This window comes from Meriones unguiculatus, chromosome 11, assembly GCF_030254825.1.
Source record: "Meriones unguiculatus strain TT.TT164.6M chromosome 11, Bangor_MerUng_6.1, whole genome shotgun sequence".
Taxonomy (NCBI): Eukaryota; Metazoa; Chordata; class Mammalia; order Rodentia; family Muridae; genus Meriones; species Meriones unguiculatus.
The window spans coordinates 86,245,140-86,270,661 of NC_083359.1; the positions used below are offsets into that span (position 1 = coordinate 86,245,140).

At 40.8% G+C, this 25,522-nt stretch overlaps 1 protein-coding gene across 2 annotated transcripts; it reads right to left on the bottom strand.

Annotated features, from left to right (window-relative positions):
- Nucleotides 1-2,338: 2,338 nt before the first annotated feature.
- Tiprl (TOR signaling pathway regulator) lies at nt 2,339-23,466 on the bottom strand. 2 transcript variants are annotated; one of them, XM_060364602.1, is made up of 8 exons: nt 23,215-23,350; nt 22,709-22,767; nt 16,150-16,329; nt 15,673-15,772; nt 10,450-10,581; nt 7,558-7,653; nt 4,454-4,516; nt 2,339-3,311 (listed from the first exon to the last, which is right to left on the bottom strand). In XM_060364602.1, the coding sequence occupies exons 3-8, from the start codon at nt 16,308-16,310 to the stop codon at nt 3,171-3,173; spliced, it is 693 nt and encodes a 230-aa protein (XP_060220585.1). In that variant the 5' UTR covers nt 16,311-16,329; nt 22,709-22,767; nt 23,215-23,350; the 3' UTR covers nt 2,339-3,170. The 2 variants fall into 2 exon arrangements, with proteins under 2 accessions (XP_060220585.1, XP_021486712.1); XM_021631037.2 differs by lacking the exon at nt 22,709-22,767 and having other exon boundaries at nt 23,215-23,466.
- Between the last annotated feature and the right edge of the window lie 2,056 nt (nt 23,467-25,522).

The window sequence follows — 25,522 nt, forward strand, 5'->3', positions numbered from 1 at the left end:
ACCGCTGGGCTCACTTCGGGTTCAGGCAAGTTTTCTCTGTTGACCTTGGCTACCCTGTCCCAGGCAGGCTTTGTACCTGGTTTTCAGGGAGTGACTTTCTCAACATTCCCACTCATTCTACAATATCCAAGAAACTCTGCCTTGACTCAATGGTATCAGGTGAGGAAGAATTTCATGACACCCCCCCCCACCCCCAGAGGCCGCAGTCCTCTAGTGTTCTGCACATGACACCCTGATCCACACTGCTTCTCAGGCCCTTCATCCGGGTCAGGCAAGTTAGACTTTTTTAGTCCTTTTTTGGTAGGAACCATTCTTTGTCCAGAAAGTAATCTCCATACCTCCTCCAGGGGCACGTGGGTTTTACCAAATGCAGCAGGAATGAAAAGTAGAGAGGTTTGGAGCTTTTCCCCCACAGCACCCCAAGGCAATTGTAGCCTTCAAAGAGAGGAGGTGGTAGGGTCTTATACCTGTTCCCAGTAACTTCCTGCTTGCCTGGACTCCCTACCAGGGTTTACATGTGCTCTGCCCAGCTCATTTACAGGTGTAGGCTTTTGGCTCTAAGAGAGCTTAACTGAGACTTTCAGCTACTCCAAAAAATGACACACTAGTCCACACACAGCCTTTAAGAATTCTTAAAATGAGGGTGGGACTGGGAGGGAAAGAGGGAGTGGGATACAGCAGGGATACAAAGTTAACAAACTGTAACTAATATTAAAAAAATAAAAATTAAAAAAAAATGTTAAACCCACCAATCCATGCATATGGGATGTCTTTCCATTCTGTGACATGGTTTTCAATAAAGTCTGTTAGTTTTCATTGTAAAAAAAAAAATTATAAAATGATCCTATACAATGAACTACAGGCAGCTAAGGAATGCTGAGAGCAGGTAAAAACAGTCTTCCCAGGGAAGATCACAGTGGTTATCCAATGCCAAATGGTCAGCCCTGAAAACATATATATATACATATATATATGTAACATTATACAGCCTGAGCAGGTTGTACTTATATATTTAGAACCTACATAGACATGCACATGCATGTATGAATCTGAAAAACAGGACAAGGAGAAGTATATGGGAAGGCTTGAAAGGAGGGAAGGTAAGAGGAAATAATATATTTTATATATATATTATATACATATTTATTATATATAAATTATATAAAATTATGTTTAAAGTTATATATAATATATATACATATATAGCTTTAAAAAAATAATTAGCTGAACACAGTGGCATATGCCGGTAATCCCAACACCTCAGGGAGGCAGAGACAGGTGGATCTCTATGAATTTGAGGCCAGCCTGCTACAAAGCGAGTCCAGAACAGTCAAGCCCACACAGAGAAACCCTGTCTCATAAAAATAAAAAAAAAAAGATAAATTGAAAAGGAATTTGTATAGTAAAATGTTTGCTGTTTCTTACATGCCTGTGGAGATGGTTGCTCCCTTTCTGTTGTGCTCTGAAGAGGAGGCAGTCTCTGTCCTCTTTCTCCTTGGGGCTTACTATTCTTTGAGATTCAGTCTGTGTTATAATCTCACCTGAAACTGTTTAACAAAAGTGGTAATTTTATAGATTTCCTGGTTAGGTTGGTAGAGACAGTCTCAAGGCCAGTAGAAAAAAACTGAATAATAAAGCTGATGCCCCCCCCCCCCCTTTATTCTCATCTGTTTCCATCACTGTATTTACTAAAACCTGGAGTTATTTTTTGTATTCTCTGGTAGACCTTAACCCGTGAAAACAATTGTCTTGGTCATGATAGGAGATTTGGTTCACACCCAAACAAATATCAAAATATAAAATAAGCTATCAAATCTGCTCACACACTATAAATCACCTCTACATTACTTGTGATACCCAATACAGTGCAAACAGCTGTTAAAAACTCTGTCAGGCAGAGAATAGTGACAAGAGTCTGTGGGTGGTCAGTGCAGATGGAATAGTTTTTCAAATCTTTTGATGAGCAGTAGCTGGGTGAGTCCACAGGCATAGTGCCCACAGGTATGAAGGACCAACTGTGCTGTAATTCTTCCTTATGTGATCCCCTATACCACATCAAACGACACCGTACTCGGAACTGAATGGAATGCTATACATGGCATGTATCCATGCTGACCATTACGGTGCCCACAGAAGTATAAGAAACGGAGGAGAAGAGGGGCGAGCACTCAAAGGTAAACTAGCGGGTCATGCTGGTAACTACCTACTAGTTTCTGTTTGTATTGTGCACGGGAAAATGTGTCTGAAATACTGGACAGGCTCAAATCATGAGGAATGAGAAAGATATATCCTAAGTGACTCTTAAGCTCTAAAAAATGCTGAAATAAATAGCGAAATATAAAGATGTAATTTCTTATTATTTATTCTCCTCTTACAAAAGACACTTGGACAAATAAATATAAAATGGTATATGTCGTATTTAGAAATGGCCAAACACACACCTTGGTACTCCTCACAGGAACACTCTAATAAAATCTTCAGAGAACACTCATCCTTCCCACTCTCCACCTCTTTTTATTAAAAAAAAAAAAAAATCAATTATTTTAATTCTCCACAATTCTTAACAATGAATTATCAAAATAAGTAATCTAACACTACTCAAAGACATTTAAATGAAAAGTTTTAAAAATACATGTGTGTACAAACACACACAATATGATGTTGCTCAGAAACTCCAACTAATGAATAATACAAGATTAGTTTCCTAGGTGACAAGTCACAACTCTCAGAAGTGTGAATACACCAGAAAGCCCACAGCCAAGAGCTAGGACAGTACATCGGCATGCAGTCAGAATCCTATGCAGGTCACAGGGCATCGGGGCTCAGTGATGGAATTTAAGGTCAGTCTCTTCACAGCAGAAGACGACACTTCACGATGGATGCAGGTCATGTCCCTCTTGAGACACATTCACATCACTGCTGAGGTCACAATTTGTGATAATTTAGGAATCCAAATTTAGCTCCAGAGCATGTATCTCTGGAGTAGGAATTGGAAAACAGACAGTATAAATAGGAGTTGAGTGGAGCCTGCCTGCATCAATCTTTTATTTTCCTTTAAGGCTACAGAAAGTCTGCGCATAAGCAAGGAAATGAATTCTCACAGTAAGAAAACCCCTACAAACAGTTGAGGTGTCCAGTCCGGTTCCACGCGGACAATTTGCTGTATTACTCTATTCCAAGGCTGCACTTTGTGCGTCCGCAGGATTAAGGTCAATTCTTTCTGGAAATACTAGCTTCTCACAAACTGCCTCCTTGATTGGTAAATATTGTGATATTTCATTAGGTTCCGTGAAGAGGGAAGGTGGAACATGCTGGGAAAAACAAAGTCTTGTTAGAATATATCAAGTATGGCCCAGACAATTTCTAAAATCTTCTAGTTCAAGCATTTACAAAGCATGCCGATTTCAAAATCAAGAGCACCACATACAAGTAAGGAGCACTGTTAAGTGCTCCCCCAAATAACAGGTACTCCCCATTGCGAAGCCATCCAAGTGTGCTGTTGAATGGTCTTCAAGGACTTCAGTGTCATGTCATTTACAGCGCCACCATCAGTGCTGAATCCCACTCATTTTGATCAAATCTCTCCCTGGTTCCTGTCACTTGAATTATAGCCCAGCTCATACCCTATGACAGTAACTGAGGCAGAGAGAAGAGCTGCTATGGGAAACGAATTAATGAATGAAGCATTTTGTTCTAAGCCAGTCATTACAAAACCCAAGTGCTAGGTCTTCACAAATCCCAGGGGAGCAAAAAATACAGGAAAATTATGCCAGAATACACAGGCCATCGTAGAGAACGACCAGTTTTAGAAAGAAAGAGGAGTGTGTAAAAACATATACATACAGATAAGTAGGTTGCATGTATATATTCAGAAACATAGACACAACAACTATTAAAGAAAAAAAGAGCATGAATTTGAAAGAGTAAGGGAAAGTACATGGAAGCCTTGGAGGGAGGAAATGGGAAATTTATGGAACTATCGTATAATCTCGAAAAATGAAAAAAATATTTACAAAAATTCTAGAGTGGAAAGGTTCTAAGTTATAGGAATATGCAATGTCACAGCTACAGCTATGGGACATCTCTGGGTCTCAGAGTCTTCAGAATGAACAGCAAAAAGCAGATGCCTGAGAGCTAAGATATTCAGCAACTCCAGATGCTCTGGAGCTTGGGACAAGATCAGAACAGACACACTCCAGACTCACCCTAGAGAGCCCTAAAAATGAGCATATTTAAGACGAGTGGGTGGGACCAGTGAGATACCAGACTTAAAATAAATCATATAAAATCTCCGAGTTTATACTCGGGAGGCAGAGGCAGGCAGATCTCTGTTAGTTTGAGGCCAGCCTGGTCTACAAAGTGAGTCCAGGGTAGCAAAAGTTACACAGTAAAACCCTGTCTCAAAAAAAACCCAAAAATCCAACATCTAAACACTTAAAATTTAAGTACTTACCATTAAGTTAGCAATTTTGCTCTCTCGTGATGTATATTCTCGTAACATGTAGGTCTTGTCAGCCTATATTAAAAAATTAAAAATTAAACATTATCATTTTTATAAAATCCTCCCCATAAAATACTGTCTACATTTTATAACAAGTTATAAGGAAAGCATGAAGTCTGATGAAAATACTTGGTTCAACAATGAGAAATAATTTTAATTATCAGCAATTCTGAAATATTTCCTGTCCCTATAAACACATAACTACTGAAATAACTCCAGATACAAACAGGTAACCACACTTGATTATCACCATGATAAACACACACATGCAAGCAAAAGCTATACTTCGATGGATGTGTGTGTGTGTGTGTGTGTGTATACATATTTACAAGAGATATTTACAGGCTTCAAGTTTGAAATGAAATCTTTTTCTTGGGCTATCTTATATTTTCACTGGCTCCTTTTGATCCAAAAAACAAACAAACAAAAAAACATGTTTAAATTTTTAATCTTTTTCTATTCCCACTATAGGAAATAATATTTCAGAGTTTTGGATAATTAAGAGCATTTGCCAAATTCCTTACTTTAAAAATCACCCTTTAGGGGGCTGGAGAGATGACTCAGAGGTTAAGAGTACTAGCTGCTCTTCCAAAGGTCCTGAGTTCAATTCCCAGTAACTTATGGTAGTTTAAAACCACCTATACTGGAATCTGATACCCTCTTCTGGCTTGCAGGCATATATACAGATAGAGTATTCATGTTCGTATTTAGCCAAGCAGTGTTGGCCTCGCCTTTAATACCAGTACTGGGGAGGCAGATCTCTGAGTTCAAGGCCAGCGTGGTCTACAAAGAAGAGTTCCAGGACAGCAGCCAGGGCTACACAGAGAAACCCTGTCTCGAAAAACAAAACAAAAATCACCCTTTTGTACTTAGTTTTTCCCATTTAAGATACCTGATTTTTTGTGTTTGTTTTTTTGTTTTCCAAGACAGGGTTTCTCTGTGTAGCTCTCACTGTCCTGGAACAGTGTAGACTACACTGGCCTCAAACTCAGCCATTTAGGACTTTTAAGGTTATGTTAAAGAACTGCATTTTGCCAGGCAGGGTGGCAAATGTAATCCCAGCACACTAGGAAGGCAGAGGCAGGCAGATCTCTGTGAGTTCTAGGCCAGGCCAGCTTGGTCTACATAGCAAATTCTAGGACAGACCAAGAGACATATAGTGAAACCCTATCTCTAAAACAAAAAACAAAAACAAAAGGGAAAAGAAAGAATTGCAATTTATTACAATTTGCTTTTTAGATAAACACTTTTCAATATAGAAAAACTACAAAATGGGGCTGAGAGATGACTCAGTGCTTAATAGCACTGTCTGCTCTTCCAGAGGGCCTGAGTTCAACCCACAACCATTTAGAACTATAACTGGACCTGATGCCCTCTTCTGGCATGCAGGTGTACATGCAGATAGAGCATTCACACACTCCAAACAAACAAACAAACAAACAAACAAACAAGTGAATGACTGAATCAGTCAATCAATCTTTGGGCTGGAGAGATGGCTTAGAAGTTAAGAACACTGGCCTTTCTTCCAAAGGTCCTGAGTTCAATTCCAAGCAACCACATGGTGGCTCACAACCATCTATGAGATCTGGTACCCTTTTCTGGCATGAAGGTGTACATGCAGGCGGAGAACTGTATACGTAATAAACAAATCTTTTTTTTTTTTTTTTTAATCATACTCCTTCAAGGTTTTAGTCTTTTTTGTTTGTTTGCTTGTTTTATTGTTTTTGTTTTTTGAGACAGGGTTTTTCTGTGTAGCCTTAGTTATCCTGGAACTCACTCTGTAGGCCAGGCTGGCCTCAAACCCAGAGATCTGCCTGCCTCTGCCTCTTGAGTGCTGAGGTTAAAGGCATGTGCCAATACTGCCCAGCAAGATTTCAGTCTTTTATATCAATAAGCAACAAGAAAAAAAATTAATGTTCATTATAAAGAATCAGTAATGTAAACATAAATAAGAAAAATAAAAATATAGTATCAACCATTGCTACTTCTACTAACACAGCCTTTCCCATTTCAAAACTTCTACACAAAATCTTAAATAAGCTCACACTGTTCTTTAAAAACTCAACACTTAAGATAGTTTACCTTTCCAAATTAGCTCAACTTTATTCTCTACCATCAATGTTGTTGGGTGTCTATATTTCTGCTACTACTATATGGCTACAAACAGAGTAATCAAATGTATTAAGTCATTGTGTTGTTTCAAGTGGTAAAACAAAAGGTCTAAATAAAGGACTTGGGGGCAAATGTCAACCTAACCCAACCCAAGCAGGTTCAAATCCAACTCTGCCCCTTTCTGAGTAACTAAAGCAGGCAGTGTGACCTCGTGACTTAGTAACCACAGCATGAGTTCACAGGCTGTTACAGCCGTGACTAATAGTTTTGGCAGCTCCTCTAATTCTTCACCCTATATGATCCCAATTCTGAACTTAAGTATTCAGAAAAGACAGGCTCCTCTAAAGCTATTGAAAATTTTATGACTCAATTTAAACCCACCGCCCTTTTAACACCCATTTAAAACACAACCTACATGTTAACAGCTACTGTAGACAGGAGTCAGAACTTCACACAATCATGCAATAAAAACTTCAGCAGGCAGTTTAAGTGGGATGTCTTTTGGTTTCTGTAGACAGCGTTTCTGTGTAGCCTTGGCTGTCCTAGAACTAGCTCTTCTAGACTAGAGCTGGCCTCAAACTCAGTGATTCACCTGCTTCTACCTCCCAAGTGCTGGGGTTAAAGGCATGTGCCCCTTAAATGGGATTTCTCACATCAGGATTTTATATAGCAATACTGTCAACACAGGTTAAAGGTTAAGGGACAGTTTTCCTTAAACACAAGTTAAATATGTACAAAATTTTTGGTCAAAGCACTAATACCCAGGAAGTGTTTTTAATAAAAAACATTTTTGATTACTAGAACTCTGAGAAACAATATATAGTCAGTGAAACACTCAAATGTATGGGTTAATAGATGATCATTAATTTCAAATTCTTAAGTGACAATAAAACAACAAACAGGCTCAGTATCAATTAGGACATTCATTACATGAGCACCAGTACCTCATGGTAAAGCCGTGTGTCATTCATTCTGATGAGCACTCCGTCAATTCTCAAGAAAAACCGCAAGAGCAGAAAAAAGCTGGAAGGCATTACTCTCTGGAGGATAAAAACAGCACATTACATTGTTAATAAAAAGGAAATACTTTATTTCTTTGCTAAAAAAGAACAGCTAAATCCACAGTAAAGATGCTCCCTGGATCATGTCTACATCCTAGAGGCTCATCACAGATGGAAATGCCTGTCTCGATGCTCTAGCACACCTGATCTATTCAACACCTTAGCTCCGTGACACAGGGGCCAACGGAATCAGGCATCTCAGTGGCACGGCTGCCCAGCTGTAGTCCACTGTCCAGCAACACGTCTACCATACCACACAATGATAATGCGGAAAAGATTAGAATTAAAAATCCAAAGTCTAGTTAACAACAAATGCTTATCACTTCCACCTCAGCATAAAGCCAAAATAACCGTAATGATGCATTCCAAGTCAGGAACCAACTAGCTAGCTTAGAGGTTCTCTGCCCTAGCTCCAACTAGCCTCACAGCCTTCAGCAGGTTAAGATAAAAGGAAGGGAAGAGGAAATGTTTGTGAGGAAAGCAGAGACAAGCAAAGATCCACACCCTGGGCTCACCAGCTTAGCACACTTGGCTAGTTCTAGGCCAGGGACAAACTCCTTACTCTGAACTTGCTGGATCAGAGGCAGGCACATCCAAATCCCACTCCCCAGTCCCCTACCACCAAAGTACCTCTCTCTTCACGCAAAGGCTCATCCTAGAGGATTCTGAGCAAGCACAGAGTGAGCTGTGTAACTGGGAAATTAGTTACTATCTCTTGTCCTACAACTCCATTTACAAAATAGGAGTAAAAAAAGCACAAAATTTTCCTGAGAGTTAATGCAGGCAATGCACTTAGCATGCGGCCTGTCTCCTGTAAGCATATAGCTAGGTTTTAAAGGCTCCTTCATCTACTCCTCAACCCCAGAAATCTGTTTTCTCCATCTCTTCCCTCTATAAGCCATACCCTGAGCTCCTATAACACGTTAGTCTTCCCCACAGTTGTACACACACACACACACACACACACACACACCTGTCACCTACAGTCTCTATTTCTCTTAATTTCTCCTGTAATTATTTTTCAAGTATGGTCTACAACCACGCTTTCTCCACATATTTCATTTACTCTAGCCATTTATCTTGCCTGCTCTTGACAAGGCCAGTAGCAAGAGCTAAAAGTAGTCAGCAAATGTTTATCCCTCCGGAAAGCATGCCAGTCACCCTCATGCACTCCTGTTTGAAAAGAGTCCAGTTCCTGAACTTCCTACACCGCTCCTGACTTCCCACTCACAAACCGCCGTGCCCCGGAGCCACAAAGTATAGCATTTATTTTACTTAGAACACATCTGCTACAGTGCTAGGAAGAAGCCAGCCCACAAAGAGCCCTAGTCTAATACAAATCCTATTTATTATTTATACAGCATTCTGCCTGCTTGTGTGCCTGCGCACCAAAAGGCATGAGACCTCACTACAGATGGTTGTGTGCCACAACATGGTTGCTGGGAATTGAACCCAGGTCCTTTGGAAGAGTATCCAGTGCTTTTAACCTCTAAGCCATCTCTCTAGCCCTCATCCAGCCATTCTTAAAAAGGAAATCCTATCATGTACATAATTCAGTAGTTTAGAGCACTCCCTGCCCTTCCAGAGAACCTGGGTTCAATTCGCAGCACCCACATGGCAGTTTACAAACACCTGTGACTGCAGGTATCCACAGGACACCTTCCGGCCTCCACAGACACCAGGAACTCATCTGCATAGATATACAGACAGGCAAAAACCCATACATATAAAATAAAAATCAGGAAGTCTTTAAAAAATTTTTTTTTAACATGGAAAGGGAGCTAGAAAAACTTTCCAAAGGAAGTGATGTTTTAGTTGGAACTTAATGGCTGAAGCATTAGTAAAGTTTCATTTCAAATTCTTCTGAAATGAATTAAAAACACAAGTATAACCTAGTAGTAAACAAATTATGTGTAACTACTACAGGACTATTTATCATTTCCTTTTTTTTTTGTTTGTTTGTTTTTGAGACAGAGTTTTTCTGTCTATCCAGAGTTTTTCTTGGCTATCCTGGATCTCACTCTGTAGAACAGGTTAACCTTGATCTCAGAGATCCCCCAAACTTGGCCTCCTGGGTGCTGGGATTAAAGGCACATGCCATCACCCCCCGGGTCTATTTATCATTTCTTATAAACATGTTCTACCACTAGCATATGAACTGAAGTGGCCTGTCCTCTACTGATAGAAAACAATATAAGGAAATGATAATTTATACTTTCAATTTTTGTTTTCTATTTTTATGATAAAAATTGATGATTTTGACAATACACTAAAATCCTAACACGAGTCATCATCCTGCAGAGATGATTCAGTGGTTAAAAGCACTTATTGTTCCTACAGAGAACCCAGGTACAGTTCTGAGCACCCACATGGTAAGCTCACACCCATCTGTAACTCAAGCTCCAGGGGATGCCTGCTCTTCTGACCTCCAGGCATACATGTGGTTCATGAGCGCAAAGCACTCATACACATAAATAAATCTAAAAAGAAATACATAAGGCACCTAACATGCTACCTGAAGATTCTACAAATTTTATTCTTAATTAAAAACATGAGAATTAAGCCACAGTTTCTATTCATTCAAGTTAAATAATAAGGAAATAACCTACAAAGTAGCCAGGCAGGCATATCTTAAAAAGACTAGCACATCCTTGTAGGTTTCACAAAAGCTAGTCAGTACGGTGCGCTCTAGACTCGAAAGACACTTTACAGGGCTCTACAGTAGCCAATGGTAAAATGGAAGAATGACATCAATTTAACAATCTCAGTACTCACAATCTTCACACTCAGGCTGGAAACTCCATGATCATGCAATTCATCTTCAAACAGGAGAACTTCTTCAAAAAATTTAATCTGTTCTCTGGCTTTTAGTTTCTCTGTATCTATATGATCTGTTGTAGGTACAACCTGAAATATACAATTTTAAATGGGAGACTAAGTAAAGACTTAGAGCTGTGAGAAAGTTTTTATCATTTTCTTTGCATGCATCAGCATACAGTTCTAAATTTGGATATAATTAGTAGGTACTGAAGATCAGACTTTGCCTCCCCATGATAATCTGAAAAACACTACAGATAACTGGCATTCTGACTTCTTATCAAAACACAGTCCAAATGCACCAACTCTCAGAATAAAATTAAGCATTATGTTGTGAGGATGAGAAAAATCATCTACTGAAAATCAACACAAGTTACAGCTATCACCAAAGTCTTGGTTTTTAAGTGTACTCACATGTACTCATTTGGAACTAGAAAAATAGATTTTCCCATTAAAATGACCTGCATCTTAGGGACTGGGAGATAAACTGCCTGCAGCAAAACCATGACAACTTTTCAATCCTCAGAACCCACATAAAAAAGCCAGACATGGTGATTCCTGCATGCAAGTCTGCACTGGGGAGACTGTTACATAACAATGTTAATATAGTGACCCCCTTCTCAACTATATTCACTTAGAAACTGTTAAGCTGATAAACTTTATTGCTAAGTTATTAAGTCATAGGGCATGTGCAACTAGTCTAATGTGCTTTTTAAAACCTTTTATAAAAATGCATGGAGACCAAGCATATTGTATTAAAGAGATTCAGTGCAGCTAGAAAAAGTGCCCTTCCATGGCTACTGTCCTACAGAATCATTTATTTAAACAAGAAGAAAACAGCCATATATGGGCACATCACTATGGCACAGGCATAGTACTGGACATTTAACTACTTCATTAATGATATTCTCATGCCATCATCTTAGGACCAGCTAATAAACACAAAGCTGGGCATGAATCTAGTCAGGTTAGTGTTAGAACAACTTTGTGAGTGACTTTTTCACATATTATACATCTCAAAGAATAAAGATTCAACAACCAAAAGGAGACAATAATAAAATACATACCCACATACACACAACTTGCCTCCAGCAACTAAAAAGCAAGAACTAGAAGGCAAGAGACAGGCTCTCTGTTCTAATGACACAGGTTCTGACACACTTTCACTCTCTACAGAAAATATATTAACTGACATATACCTCCTATACACACAGAGCTTTAAGAGTGATTTTAAGTATATGCATGTATGTATGTTTATGTATGTAAATACAACATGTGTATGTGGTGCCTTTGGAAGCCAAAAGAACACAGATACCACTAGGAACTAAAGTTATAAAAGGCTGTAAGTCACTGTGTGGGTGCTGGGAGTTACACCTGGCCCTTCAAGAACAAGTGCTCTTAACCACTGAGCCATCTCTCCAGCCCCTGATGAATGCGAAGAGGAAGACTTAAGAGTTTAAAATCTTAACCAATATTATACGTACAAATTTAAAAAATAACAAAGGCCAGTGGTAGTGGTGGTGCATACCTTCAATCCCAGCACTCAGGAGGCAGAGGATCTCTGTGACTTTGAGGACAGCCTGGTCTACAGAGCGAGATACACAGAAACTGCATCTCAAAAAACTGCCTCAGAAAACCAAAAATAAACAACAACAAAAAACCCTTCATCAATTCCTATGGAAGAGATCTACATATGACAAATGTATAAAACAATTAGTTATGGGCAGCGTGTTATCTAAAATCACAGTTTAAGGTTGTGAACCCTATAGGACAGCAGTACCTGCCCTGCAGGGTTATTCTGAGCACTAAAGAACAAAATTCTAATTATTTGCCTGAAAAACTTGCCATTTAAAAGTTTTTTTAAAGATTTATTTCTTTTATACGTAGGCATGTTTGGCCTACATAAGCGTATGTTCACCACATGCATTCCTGGAGCCCACAGGTGTCTGAAGAGGACTTCAGGTCCTTTGGAACTGGAATTACAGATGGTTATGAGCAACCATGTGGGGGCTAGGAAATGAGCCTGGGTCCTCTGCAAGAGCAGTAAGCTCTTAACTTCTGAGCCATCTCTCCAGCCTCCATCATTCCATTTAAAGCAAACAAACTACACCACATCCATTGACTGTATTTGATAAGGCATCTTCTTTCATTCCTGGTATTTCAATAAGCACAGTGACCTGCTATGTGAGATCATCTGTTGAGGTCTTCGCTGTGGAACAACAGACACTGCACTAATAAATACACGTGGATCTGGTACTGTCCATTTTCAAAATAAGCCCCTGCTTATAGACAAGCTGTGAGAAGACTCAATGGGAAAAGCCTGAATTTGAATCTCCCAAACCTACACAAAGCCAGGAACAATAGCGCATGTTTATAATACTGGTGCTCCTGGGGTGGAGGCAGAATTCCTAGGGCCTGCTGGACACTGAGTCTAGTCTGAACATCAGCAAAACTCAAAAACCTTGCCTCAAAGCAGCTGGAAGAGGAGAACCTACACCGGAGAATATTCTAATATTTTAACCTACACACAGACACACGTACCCAAAGAGAGAGAGAGAGAGAGAGAGAGAGAGAGAGAGAGAGAGAGAGGGAGGGAGGGAGAGGGCGAGGGATGGGGAGAAAGAGAGAGAGAGAACACGGACAAATTGCTTTGCCAAGCTGGTAAATGATGCTGATTTGAACCAAAGTCTGTATCTTGACAAAGCCTGAACACATTACCAACAGTGATCATACTGCAACACCTTAGAAGAAATTATATTGTAGGTCAAAGTGTAGATAAGAGAATGCCAAACACGTAGTTTTATCTCTTCCTATCACTCTCCATTTCAATTGTCTTGGTTCTTGCTCCTGATGCTATACTTACAGCTAATGCAGCTTTTCCTAAGTGAATCCATAAAGCATCCATCATCACTATTGCATGAGGTTTAAAAAAAAAAATCCAATTTCCTCATTCCCGGCAACAAAGCATCAAATGACCTAAGCTCACTATAAACTTCAATCAGAAGAGACTATAGCCTGCAAAGTTCTTTAAAAAAAGAAAAAAATCACCTCACTTCTCACTGGACTATCCCAATGGCTTCTAGAATCAACAATGGCACACAGCAAACATTCAATATATGTCTAATGAAATGAATAAACAAATAAATGAGTGAATGCATATTTTCTCAAAAATAATATTTCTGTGCTAGAAGCACACACAGCAAAGTTTGGAGAGAGAAAAATTAAGAATTAGTTTCCAGCTGGGTGTGGTGGCACACACTTTTAATCTCAGCACTCACGGAGGCAGAGACCTTCCTGTGAAGAGACCTTCAAGGCCAGGATGGTCTAAAAAAGTCCAAGACAGCCAAGACTACACAGAGAAACCCTATCTCAAAAAGACAAAACAAAACAAAGAAAAAAAAAAAAAGAATTAGTTTCTATCTCCTGAGACTAAAAAGTTGTGCACAGGCAAGGATTCTATGCATGTCTTCCCATGTTCAGCTAAGTATCAACTTTAGTTGTCAAAAAAAAAAATTTAATCTGCTAGGCGGCGATGATGGCGCACATCTTTAATCCCAGCACTCAGGAGGCAGAGGCAGTGGAGCCTGGTCCACAGAGCAAGTTCCAGGACAGGGAGGGTTACACAGAGAAGCGCTGTCTCAGTAAACACACAAAGAAACAAACAAATCTGTATGTTATGTGTATGTGTGTGGGTGTGGGAACATGTGCCACATTATGTGTGTGGAGGCCAGAGGACAACTTGAAGAAGCTGGCTCTCTCCTGCCACCAAGCAAAGGTCATCAAGCTTGGCAGTAAAGTGTCTTTACTCACTGAGCTATCTTACCAGTCCTAAAATAACTTTTAAGGAGAATAGTTTACACTAAAACAATTTTGTTCCTTATGCCTCACAGACATACCACCTTAGCCACATTTGTTTTACTTCAGTCTTATCGTAAGACCTTAAAATGCAGCTGATGTAGACCTACAAATTCCACATTCTCAGTGCCCTTTACCATAAGGTGAAGCTCTTTTCGAACAGAGATTACATACATGCAACTCAACAGTAACACTATTCTTTAAAATGTAATTAGACCTTGTTCATGAACTATTCATATAAAAACTGCTATGGTAAGGCATCATTATTTATTTAATTTACTAGTAACAAGAACTTGTCTTGATTAAATAACTCACCTAAAGGGCCAGGTGTGGTGATGCATGCCTTTTATCCCAGAACCAGAGAGGCAGAGGCAGGCAAATCTCTTTGGGTTCAAGGCCAGCCTAATCTATACAGAGAAGGCTGTATAGATTATACTCTTTGGATACAAGGCTACGTGAGAGCAAAGAAAAGAGCAAAGGAAGAACAAAAAGAGTAACTCATCTAAAGCCATACCAAATTTATAATCAGTGCAAGCCGACAAGTTTTTGCCAGGTGCAGTGGCGCACGCCCGTAATCCCAGCACTCAGGAAGGCAGAGGCAGGTGGACCTCTGTGAGTGCGAAGCCAGCCTGATCTACAAAGCGAGTACAGGACAGCCAAAGCTACACAGAGAAACCCTGTCTCAAAAAACCAAAGGGAAAAATAAAAAAGATATGTTTTCCATTCAACAGTTCTATTTGTTCATGTGTAGAACTAGAACTCTAAGCTACTAGCTAGCAGTTTTTCTTTCTATCTTTTCTTTTCTTTTGGTTTTTCAAACCTGGGTTTCTCTGTATACAGCTCTGGCTGTCCTGAAACTCACTCAGTAGACCAGCTTGGCCTTGAACTCAGAGATCCACCTGCTTCTGCCTCAGGATTTCTGCTCCACCCCTACCCAGCTAGCTAGCAGTTTCTTCTAAATCACCTAATAATACATTACCAAGAGCAGGCACTGCTAGGCCATGATACTGTTTACATAAAGGCAAAATAAGCATTTACCAGCCTTAGTTTAAAGAATATTGCTCCCAAGCAGGAATGTGCATGTCTATGGTTACAGACACTCAGGAGGCCAAGGCAGGGGGAGCACCCCAGCCCAAAAGTTAAATAATGCCAGCCTTGTAAGACTCCATCTCAAAAAAAAAAAAAAGGGAAACCTGGCTATTTCTTGCAATAGTCTTCTTTTATTTCCTACTAATAAATGCATTAATTAGCCTGCAGGATGAAAGGATGAAAGCAGTGAAGAAAGAGAAAACTAATGATTCATAAAAGCAAAAGGTTCAGATTTACCTTTAACTTAAGAGACTCTCCGAGTAACGTTCCTTTATAATCTGTTGTATAGGTCCAGTCATATGGTTTAATAACTTCTTTGGAGTGTTCACCCTCCGTCCTCAAATACCAAAACAAAAAGGATGAGATTTAGAATATATATTATCAGTGTTCATATGAATACCAAATTACACATTGTTTATGCAAAATAACCCATAAAATATAAATACCCAATCGAGGCATATACCGTCATTAACCAGCATAAAGCCTTCCTTACTGCTTTCTATTATTTAACTTTGCCACGTGCTGACCTGGTCTTTCAACACAAGTGTGTTCCAACCTGACGACTATTTCAAGCAGTGGTAAAATTAACCTTTGTCTTATGGCCCAAAAAAATGAGTTTTAAATTACAGCTGGAAATTGTTATTCTAATAAAACACACAGACCCTTACTGAACACTTCTTTCTTCTCCTCTGAAGCTAACCGCCCGGCCCTCACCTGCTCTCCTGCCACTCTTCAGCGCAGGCTACTTTGAGCATGCCCTGGTAGTTGTTCACACATCTCAATGCATCTGTAGCATTGAACTCAATCCCAAAGCCGGAACCATGCTGGATTCTCAGAACGTTGTCTCCAAACATCATTTCGGGGAGGGATGGCATATGCAATTCATCCGCTAATCTACACATAAGCAAAGGGCAGGGAGATTAGTTATGTTCATCAGCTACTTCTGTTTCCTTTTCATTCCAACTCAATTCTGACTTTACAGACTGAGTTAAATAGTACATGACTTAGTAAACATGACATTTAAAAAATCTATAATGCTTTTATAACCCATTTGTTCATCATTAAATATGTATGGCACTAAATTAGGAAAGAGAGTGGTAAGTGATACATGAAAAACAACAACAACAAAAAAAAACAGACTGAGGAATTGGATAGGAACCACTATTTTAAGATAATTAAGATCAATTCCAATAACTACTTATAAAATTTGATTTTCACAACCATTCCATGATCTAAGCAAAACCCAGAGAGTTCAAGAGTATATAACTGCTAGTATCACACCAAGCCTTTATTCAACATGCTAGGCCACATTCTTTACAGATCCCTCAGATGGGCACCATCACTAGAAGATATTACAAAAAAGCTAGTGTCATAAATCAGTAACATACCGATGTGTTTTGCTATCGTGAATGGTATTCTTATTGTTTTGACACTTGAAAAGTTGTCAAGAAAAACTGAAATTTTTATTGTTGTTGTTTAAATTAGGACTTCTGGTTTAAAAAAGAAAAAAGCTGGCACTAACACCACAAGGCCTGCTTTGTCACAAAGCACCAACTGGTTGGTGCTAAGTAGAAGCTGCCAACCTGTAAGTGGGGCATGAACTGTCCAGTTCACCGGTCCTTTTGAAAACTGGGTTTGAAACCATGAATTACAAGTAACATGAAACAATAAATGTAAGGATACAGTAGTTACACATATGTCTTGGTGGTAACCAACAGCTTTCTAGTTGGCCTTAAGGCACACTCAACAAAAGACAATCATGCCTGGTAATAGAAACCTCTCCTAGTACCTGGGACTAGTGAGGTTATGGACCTTAGAGAACCTACAGCTACCTATGCCCACTTTACTAAGTCAGCATAATTCATATAATACCACACTCTCTCACACACACATACACACACCACCAACAACAACAATAAACAAAAAGAAGCCATGAATTTGAGAGAGCATGTGAAGGGTTGGACAAAAGGAAGGAGAAAAATGACCCAATTATAGTTAGTTTCAACAAATAAAAAAATGTATTTTTTTTTTAAATTGGGTTTATAGTCCCAGTTAAAAGGCTTCTCCTTTGGTTTCTTGGTGCCTGAGATTGAACTCGGGGCCTTGCACCTGCTGGGCACATATCCTGTCACCTGGTGGCAACCCTATTTTCTGTAAAGTTACGGGAGTTAGTTATTCACTTCTGGAAAAACAAGGTCTAAGTACACAGGCTGCCACACTTTATGTCCTAATCACCTGGTTACAACCCAAACTTCCAAATTCAGGGATGAAAGTTCAAGGCCTTAACCAAAGACAATTTATTCACAGGCTGGCTACGAACCCTGGAAACCTGGCCCAATACGCTTATTCTGGGTTGGCCAATTATTACCGTGACTCTCCTTTCTGAAATCTGAGCCAACAGCCACAAGAAGCACAGTTCAAGAGCCATACCATGGGGCTGGAGAGATGGCTCAGCGGCTAAGAGCTCTGGCTACCCTTCCAGAGTTCAATTCCCAGCAACCACATGGTGGCTCACAACTGTCTGTAACTCCAATTCCAGAAGATGTGTTACCCTCACACAGACAAGCATGCAGGCAAAACATAAATGCACATAAAAATACATAAACCTTTAAAAGAGAGACTGAGACAGCAGGAAACAGGAAGTCATGAGGCAGAGTGAAGCTGCTGAGAGGAGTGGTGAAGGGAGCAGGTCAAAGACGCAAGTAAAGGAACAAAGCTAGCAAAGCCTCCCACAGGAACTATCAGAGTTCTTTTAGACAGACAGACAATGAACAGATTTTACAGAGTAGATAGACGTATGCAGGTATTCCACTGTTTCAGAACTGATCTCATATCACCCTACCTAAAATTTCTCCTGCCTGCCCAGTTACCTTTGTTTTTCGTTTTTGGGGTTTTTTTGTTTGTTTGTTTGTTTTGTTTTTGGCTTTTTCAAGACAAGGTTTCTCTGTGTAGCTCTGGGTGTCCCGGAACTCACTCTGTAGATCAGACTGGCCTTGAACTCACAGAGATCCACCTGCCTCTGTCTCCCAAGTACTAGGCAAAGGCATGCGTCACCAGACTGGCTGCCTAGCTTTGTTTTTCTATCACTTACCAATAGCTGGTATAAGAAAACACACAGCATATGTGTATATGTAAGAAACATGTGTTTGTGAGAGAGACAGAGACAGAGATAGAGAGACTGTGACTTTGAGGCCAGCCTGGTCTACACAATGAGTTCTGGGTCAACCAGGACCACACAGTACGATCTTGTCTAAAAACAAACAAGCAAACAAAACTGCAAGTCTCTAATACATCTTGCAATCTGAAAGTATAACAGAAAGGTTCCAAGCAAGTACATTTTCCAAACACCTTATGAACCAAATCTTACCAATGTTAGAAATTTTAAAAATGTTTCACAGACTTGTGTTGTTTGTTTTTGTTTTTAAATATAAAACCAGGCTTGAAAGATGGCTCAGCGGTTAAGAGCACTGTCTGCTCTTCCAGAGATCCCTAGTTCAATTCCCAAAACCCACATGGCAAAAGCTGTCTGTAACTCCAGTTCCATGGGATCTGACACCTTCCCACAGACATACATTCAGGCAAAACACCAATGCACATGAAACAAAAATAAATTATTTTTAAAAAGAAAATATAAAACCATTTATTTACCACTGTTTTTACAGCAGATTTTACAGTAAAGCATGCAATATACAATTGGGTAACATTTTGTGGTTATTGTTTTCCTGGCTTCTGCTGAAATAGTAATACAAAAGATTGAGCACACATATAAGAAATGATGGTAAAGATTATACATGCAGATCAATTATAAGAGCTAGGGCTGGAGAGATGACTCAGAACTAGAAGTATAAATTAAGGCCGGGTGCCAGGGCACACACCTGTAATCCCAGCACTTAGGGAAGCAAAGGCAGGTGGTTGTCAGTGAGTTGAAGATCATCCTGGTCTACAAAGCAAGTTCCAGGACAGCCAGGGCTACACAGAGAAACAAACAAACAAACAAAGCTAGCTCAGGATAGAAACAAGTACACTTCTTAATACTGTATAATAAATAAATAGAAAGGAAATACAGTGAACTTAGTTCTTCCTTCCAACTCTAGTGGTTATGATCATAAAGTGCAATAATTTAAACTTGTTGAATAAAATTCCCCAGGTGCTAACTAAATAAAGCACACGGAGCACACGGTCTATGTGCACCTGCTTTATGACAGCATACAGGCTTTCCTTTCGTTTTTCCCTAGAATTCAGAAATTCTAGACTATTGAACAACGAGTTAAAATTACTGGGAAAAGCAAAATCATACCAAAGAGAATACATTCTTGCCAGGTATGGTGGCACATGCCTTTAATCTCAGTTCTGTGAGGTCAAGACCAACCTGGTTTACACAGTGAGACCCTGAAAAATGCATTCTTACAAGAAAACAGAAAGGGATTAGGTGGGAATAAAAGGAGAAGAATAAAAGGAATCAGAGGAGGACAAAAGCGTAGTAAGGAATGTGTGACTGTGACTGAAACACATATACATATAGGAAAATGTCATCACGAATTCCACTATATAACAACGTATGCTAATAGAACATTTTAAAGGATATAGTTTTACAAAAGTCAAGAAGAGATCTTTCCAATAGCTTTAAATTTATTTCCAGTTAGACACACCAAACAAGTCTTTGTATATATATTAAAGCCAATAATTTTTTTTAAAAAAACCTGAATGATCAAATAGAATAAGTTTGGTTTTGGAGGGAAGAAATAAAGCTCCTTATGGGAAACATCTATCTCATTTCTGGGTCCTCAAAGGCCCAGAACAGTTTTTTAAAATATCACCTAGGAGATACTGCACGGCATTTCCATGTTCTGCTGAACTGTGTTTTTTACATGACCGCATCAATAATAGCTATGAAGAAAAGACAATGGTGAGCCTGTCACTTGCAAGAGGGGAAAACAAACAAACAAACAAAAAAAACCAGGTAAAAATGTCACCTTCTTAGAAATTTCAAAGTTGGTGATGAAAAGCAACAGTAGCTAAGGAGGAGGGTAGAAACCAGCAACTGCTCACAGGACTCTCTAGGATCCTTCCTTCCCACCCTGCTTACTTATACCCTCACACTTACCTACAGGGCCCTCTACGACACTTACTTTCTACCCTCCGGCTAGAATCAAAGAAAACAACTCTAGGAATTTAATCAGATTTAAACTCTCTGACTCAAATTATCAGCTGTGGGTTATATACAAAATAACGTCTAGAGGAAGAAGGTTGAATCATATATACTAATACTTATCACTTCTGTTATAATAGTGAAAAAGATACTCTGCGTGTCTCTTAAAAACAAATAGTTTTATGTGTGTAGGGGGAAACTACTTTCTTTCTTTTTTTTGAGACGGAATTTCTGTGTAACCCTTACTGTCCTTGAACTCATTCGGTAGACCAGGCTGGCCTTAAACTCAAAGATCGCCCTGCCTCTCTCTATCTTCCAAATGCTGGGATTAAAGGCATGAGCCACTACAGCCCAGCTACTTATTTACAATAAAAGGGGGAAAAAAACTATTTAAATAAATGGTTATACAGCCAGGCATAGTGGCACAAGCCTTTAATCCCACTACTCAAGAAGGCAGAGGCAGCAGGGCCAAGTTCAAGGGCAGCCTAACCTATAGGCTTTTGAGTTTCAGGGCTATGTAGAAAGACCCTAAGTCAAAATTACCAATAAATAAATCGGGTACGGTGGCTCACACCTTTAGTCCTAGCACTTAAAAAGCAGAGGCAAGCAGGTCTCTGAGTTGAGGCTAGCCTGATCTACACAGTTCCAGGACATCTAAGGCAGAGATCCTGTTTCAAACAAACAAATGGTTATACAAACTTGCAACCATATTTAGAGAAAAGACGACAGGAAAATGTTTAAGATACCAAGACAAAAGTGGGTGCACAGTCCATTTGACCTGTTGGTGATTTAGGTTTCTAAGCAGCGTATTTTTAGGATGGCTAATAACTGTAAGATGGCACGTTTTCATCGTAAATTTAGGTAAAATGTATTCTTTACTATAAGGGAACGGAAAATATTAAATGTCTAAAAGATTAAACACAATTAACGATTGATAGCCACAAGATAATTCTGTAAAATATAGGTTTTTAACTACTTTCTTGAACTAGACCAAATATGAAATAATAAACTTAACTCCATGAGTTTTACCAATTTATCTGGAAAAATCTAGTGGTCCCGAAAAACACTCCAGTTACGTATGTAAATGAATTACTATTATTAAGGTAGATTGCTTCGAATGGTCTATCTTCCAGTTCTATCACTGGTATTATCTATTTGCTTCTGGCTCTATCAGTGGTGATATCAATTTGTTAAAGGTGAAGCATAACATTGTGTTCGGACTGGAGAGATGGCTCAGAGGTTAAGAACACTCGCTGTTCTTCCCAAGGTCCTGAGTTCAATTCCCAGCAACCACATGGTGGCTCATAACCATCTATAGTAAGATCTGGTGTGCAGGCAGAATGTTGTATAAATAATAAATAAATCTTTAAAAAATAAAGAAAGAAATGTGGTGTTCCGGACTTAAGACCCAGGGGATCCAGACCTCTCTTCTGCCCAGCCCCAGGTACCAAGCCCACACGCAGTACAGCAAAATCGCTCATTGACATATGATAAAAATAAATCTATTAAAAACATTATTCTGAATTTGAAACAACTCATGTTAAAAAAAAGGACTCTTTTACATATGTAAATTTTAATATCTCCCAGCATGATCCTATCATCATACAGGGTCTCCCTTTTTCTTTCTACCCATCAATTAGCCATCAAACTTAAGCACCTAAACTTAGGCTCTATTATCTCTTTTCTGCTTCCTGGCCTCCTGTCCAGCACTCCAGCCCTTCAATTCATCTTCTACACCTCCAAGAAACCTTTCAGACACAACCACAATGCACGTAGCTACTCTGGGTAGAGCTACACCTGGTGGTTATCATTTAAAACCCAAACTCCTTAGCAAGAAAGAACTCTCCAACGACGCGGGAGGCAATTCCCCAAACACACTCTGCCGGACCGTCCCCTCCACCCCCACAAACTTTGTCGAGATACAGTTCAGGCATCCCCAAACGCCTGAGAGCTCATTCTGACTGCCTGCTTGACATGTCCACACAGCCCCACACTTGATCAAGATTCTACCAAAATGCACTGACACCCCCACCCACGCCACACACACACACCCCTCTCAAATCGTCCCATCTTCGCCCTAAACAGCCACACAGCATAACGGTCTCTCACGAAATTAACCAATACCTTGGGACTTTTATCTTTCATCTTCCGCAGCTCAAGTGCTTATCACAGCACCTGATTTGCTGAAAGGAAAAAAAAAATTTTTAAAAAGAAAAGCTGAGATCGCTCCGGTTGTAAGGTTGTGAAGCCTGTGGGGCTTCGTGATTCATGTTCCGAATCTCAAGCGCCCGCCACAGAACCCGACGAGCTGAGTGCTAAACGTAAATACCATCTCTTGTCATTACCCGCAAGGAACCAGGTCACCCGCGCCCAGAAGGGCGGCGCAGGCTTAGGTAGAAAGAGAACAGCCGCGAGGGGAAAGCCCACCGAAACAGCCGCGCTGGGCTCACCGCCGCGAAGCGACCGTTCCAGCAAGCGGAGGCCGCGAGCGGGGGGGGGGGGGGCAGGAGCATTTACTCGAGTTGTCAATCCGCGGTCGGGTCAGAGGGACGGAACCCGCGGCCCCGAGAACCGCGTGAAGCCGCACCGAACCCGCCCGACCCCCCCCCCCCCCAGCCCCGCAGCCTCACTTCTCCACATCCGCAGACTTCATGATGTGGGTCTTGGCCGCCGTCAGCTTCCAAGGCCCGAAGGAGAAGTCCTGGTGGCTGCTCTGAAAGCCGTGGATCATCATGGCAGAAGCGGAGCCGCGGGGCCACCGGGAGAAAGCGCCAGCCGGCAGCAGCGATCACACTGCGGCCCTCCCTGCGGCGCGGCTCCCGGGCGCGTCCGTTACCATCTCGGCCCCGCCCCCGGCCGCCGCGCCGTGGGTCCTCCCTTCCGCCGTCTCTTCCGCCCCTCCTGGTTTTGCTTCCGGGACCAGCCGCTGGCTCTGCGTGACTTACGTCTTACGTGAGGACGCCGAGGGGCGGGACTTAAGCGCCTGGGTGTAGCCGGGGCGCAGAGCCCTGGGTTTTTTCGGGTGACGTCACCGCAGAGTGGTTGCCTTTTTCTCGGTCAAGAGTCCTGTGCTTCTCTGCCTTACAGACCTCCAAGCGGTGCCATCGCTGTGTTCGGGGACATGTCCAATGTCCCGGCATCAACAATGGCTTTCGAGACTCAACTGTGCATTTCAGTGGAAGAGCCCTTAGCATGCCAGCCGCCCAGGCCCAGTGTTCAGTTCTTATCAGTATCGCTAAAAGATCGACAAATTAGCTTTGTGATATTTTAAGATTTTGCTACCTGCAGACCGGTGTGGACACAAACGCTGAAAGCCTGGTGCTCCCTCTCTGCTTGCTGGGCGATTGTGTGCATCTTTGGGCAAAACCCAACCAATTATTTTAGGCATCAGCTGCCTCAAAATGAGACGGTTTAATGTTAGCACATCTTTCAAAACGGTCTACCATCTCAATTCCAGAATGCCCTCTTATTCCTACCCATCATCATGCACTCAACTTTTCATCGACTCTGAAGCCGCTAAAACTGCCTTCCTCCATGATTTCTGATTCAGTTCCTGTCTTGACTTCCTGGAGTAGTAAGCCAAATAAACCTTTTTCTTCCTCAGGTATTTCTGATGTGTTTCTGTCCTAGGAACCCATCATCAATCCATCCCTCCCCCCGCCCCCACCGCCCAAAGCCTCTGGCCGAATTCATTCTGTTGTCATTCTTCCCCGTGTTTTCTATTAAATAGCGATCACTCTATCCACGTTGCCCGTGGAAAGTAGGGTATCTCAGCGTGTCCAGGGAATAAAGACGTTCATTTTGAATAGTGGAGGACCGGCTGCCTTTATCACTGGCCGCTGAAGCACTTCCTAAGGAGGCCGGGGCCCTTTCACTAGTGTTTCTTTATAAACCTCAACATTATCTAGATCCACTAGAAGACCTAATAAGGAGGTGAATGAGCAAATTACATGCAATAAAACCATCCCAACATTTTTTTTTTCTTTCTGAAAAAGCCCCAGGTATCCTAAACTGACCTTCACTATTGCAGTTAAGGATGACCTTGAATTCCTGACCCTACTGCTGCTTCCCAAGTGCTGGAATTGCAGGTGTGTCTCACCGAGCACGGCTCCATTCCATCATTCTTACTATATGATATCTTCCTTTGATTTTTTTTTTTTCTACATTAAGCCAAGAAAAAAATGTGGAGGATCTCTGTGCTTTTCCAGGCCAACCTGTAGAAAAACTTTAATTCAGAAAGAGGCTGCTCCAGCAAGAGATCACATCCAAAAACCTTCTAGGTCTGTGTGATCTGGCTGGAATGCAGATTGCCTGCGGGGGGCACACACTTTTAATCCCAGGATTGAGAGGCCAGCAGATCTTGGAGTTCAAGGTCAGCCTAGAATAGAGCAAGTTTCAGGAAAAGCTTAGGTAGGTGTGGTGGTACATGCCTTTAATCTCAAACAATGAAGGTAGAGATAGTTTGTAGAAGGAAGCACCTATGTTTGACAAGGATGTCTACTTGAGTGACAGAAAAACTGACCAATCAGAAAAAGATTTGACAGAACAGGGTCTGCCCAACAGAGAGGAAAGGAAGCGATTTAAGGGAACAGTACAGAGAATGGGAGGGACAAAGGACCAGGTTTTACAGAGAGATTGAAGAGAGAAGGAGCCAGAAGATTAGAACAGATTGCCAAAGTCAGTATGAGGCCAAGCTGAGCAGTGCAGTCAGAAATGAGAAAAGCCAGTTTGAATCAGTCAGCTTGGAGAGGCATTCGAGCCAGAAGAGCTGAACTGAACCTGTCAGCCAGAGCTCCGAAAGACCTAGAAAGGGTGAGCTTACTCAACAGTAAGTCTCAGAGGCTGAAAACATTCCAGACCTAGATTAGATTGTATGGAGGCTAGAAGCTTCCAGGACTAGACCTAGCTTGGTCAGGTGACTATAAGTTTCTCTTTAGT

Coding starts and splice junctions, on each gene's coding strand:
- Tiprl (XM_021631037.2), bottom strand. CDS start 23,318: ATGATGATCCACGGCTTTCAGAGCAGCCACCAGGACTTCTCCTTCGGG. Junction 7,654..10,449: donor CCAGCCTGAGTGTGAAGATT/GTGAGTACTGAG, acceptor TTTATCCTCCAG/AGAGTAATGCCTTCCAGCTT. Junction 4,517..7,557: donor ACACACGGCTTTACCATGAG/GTACTGGTGCTC, acceptor TTTTTAATATAG/GCTGACAAGACCTACATGTT.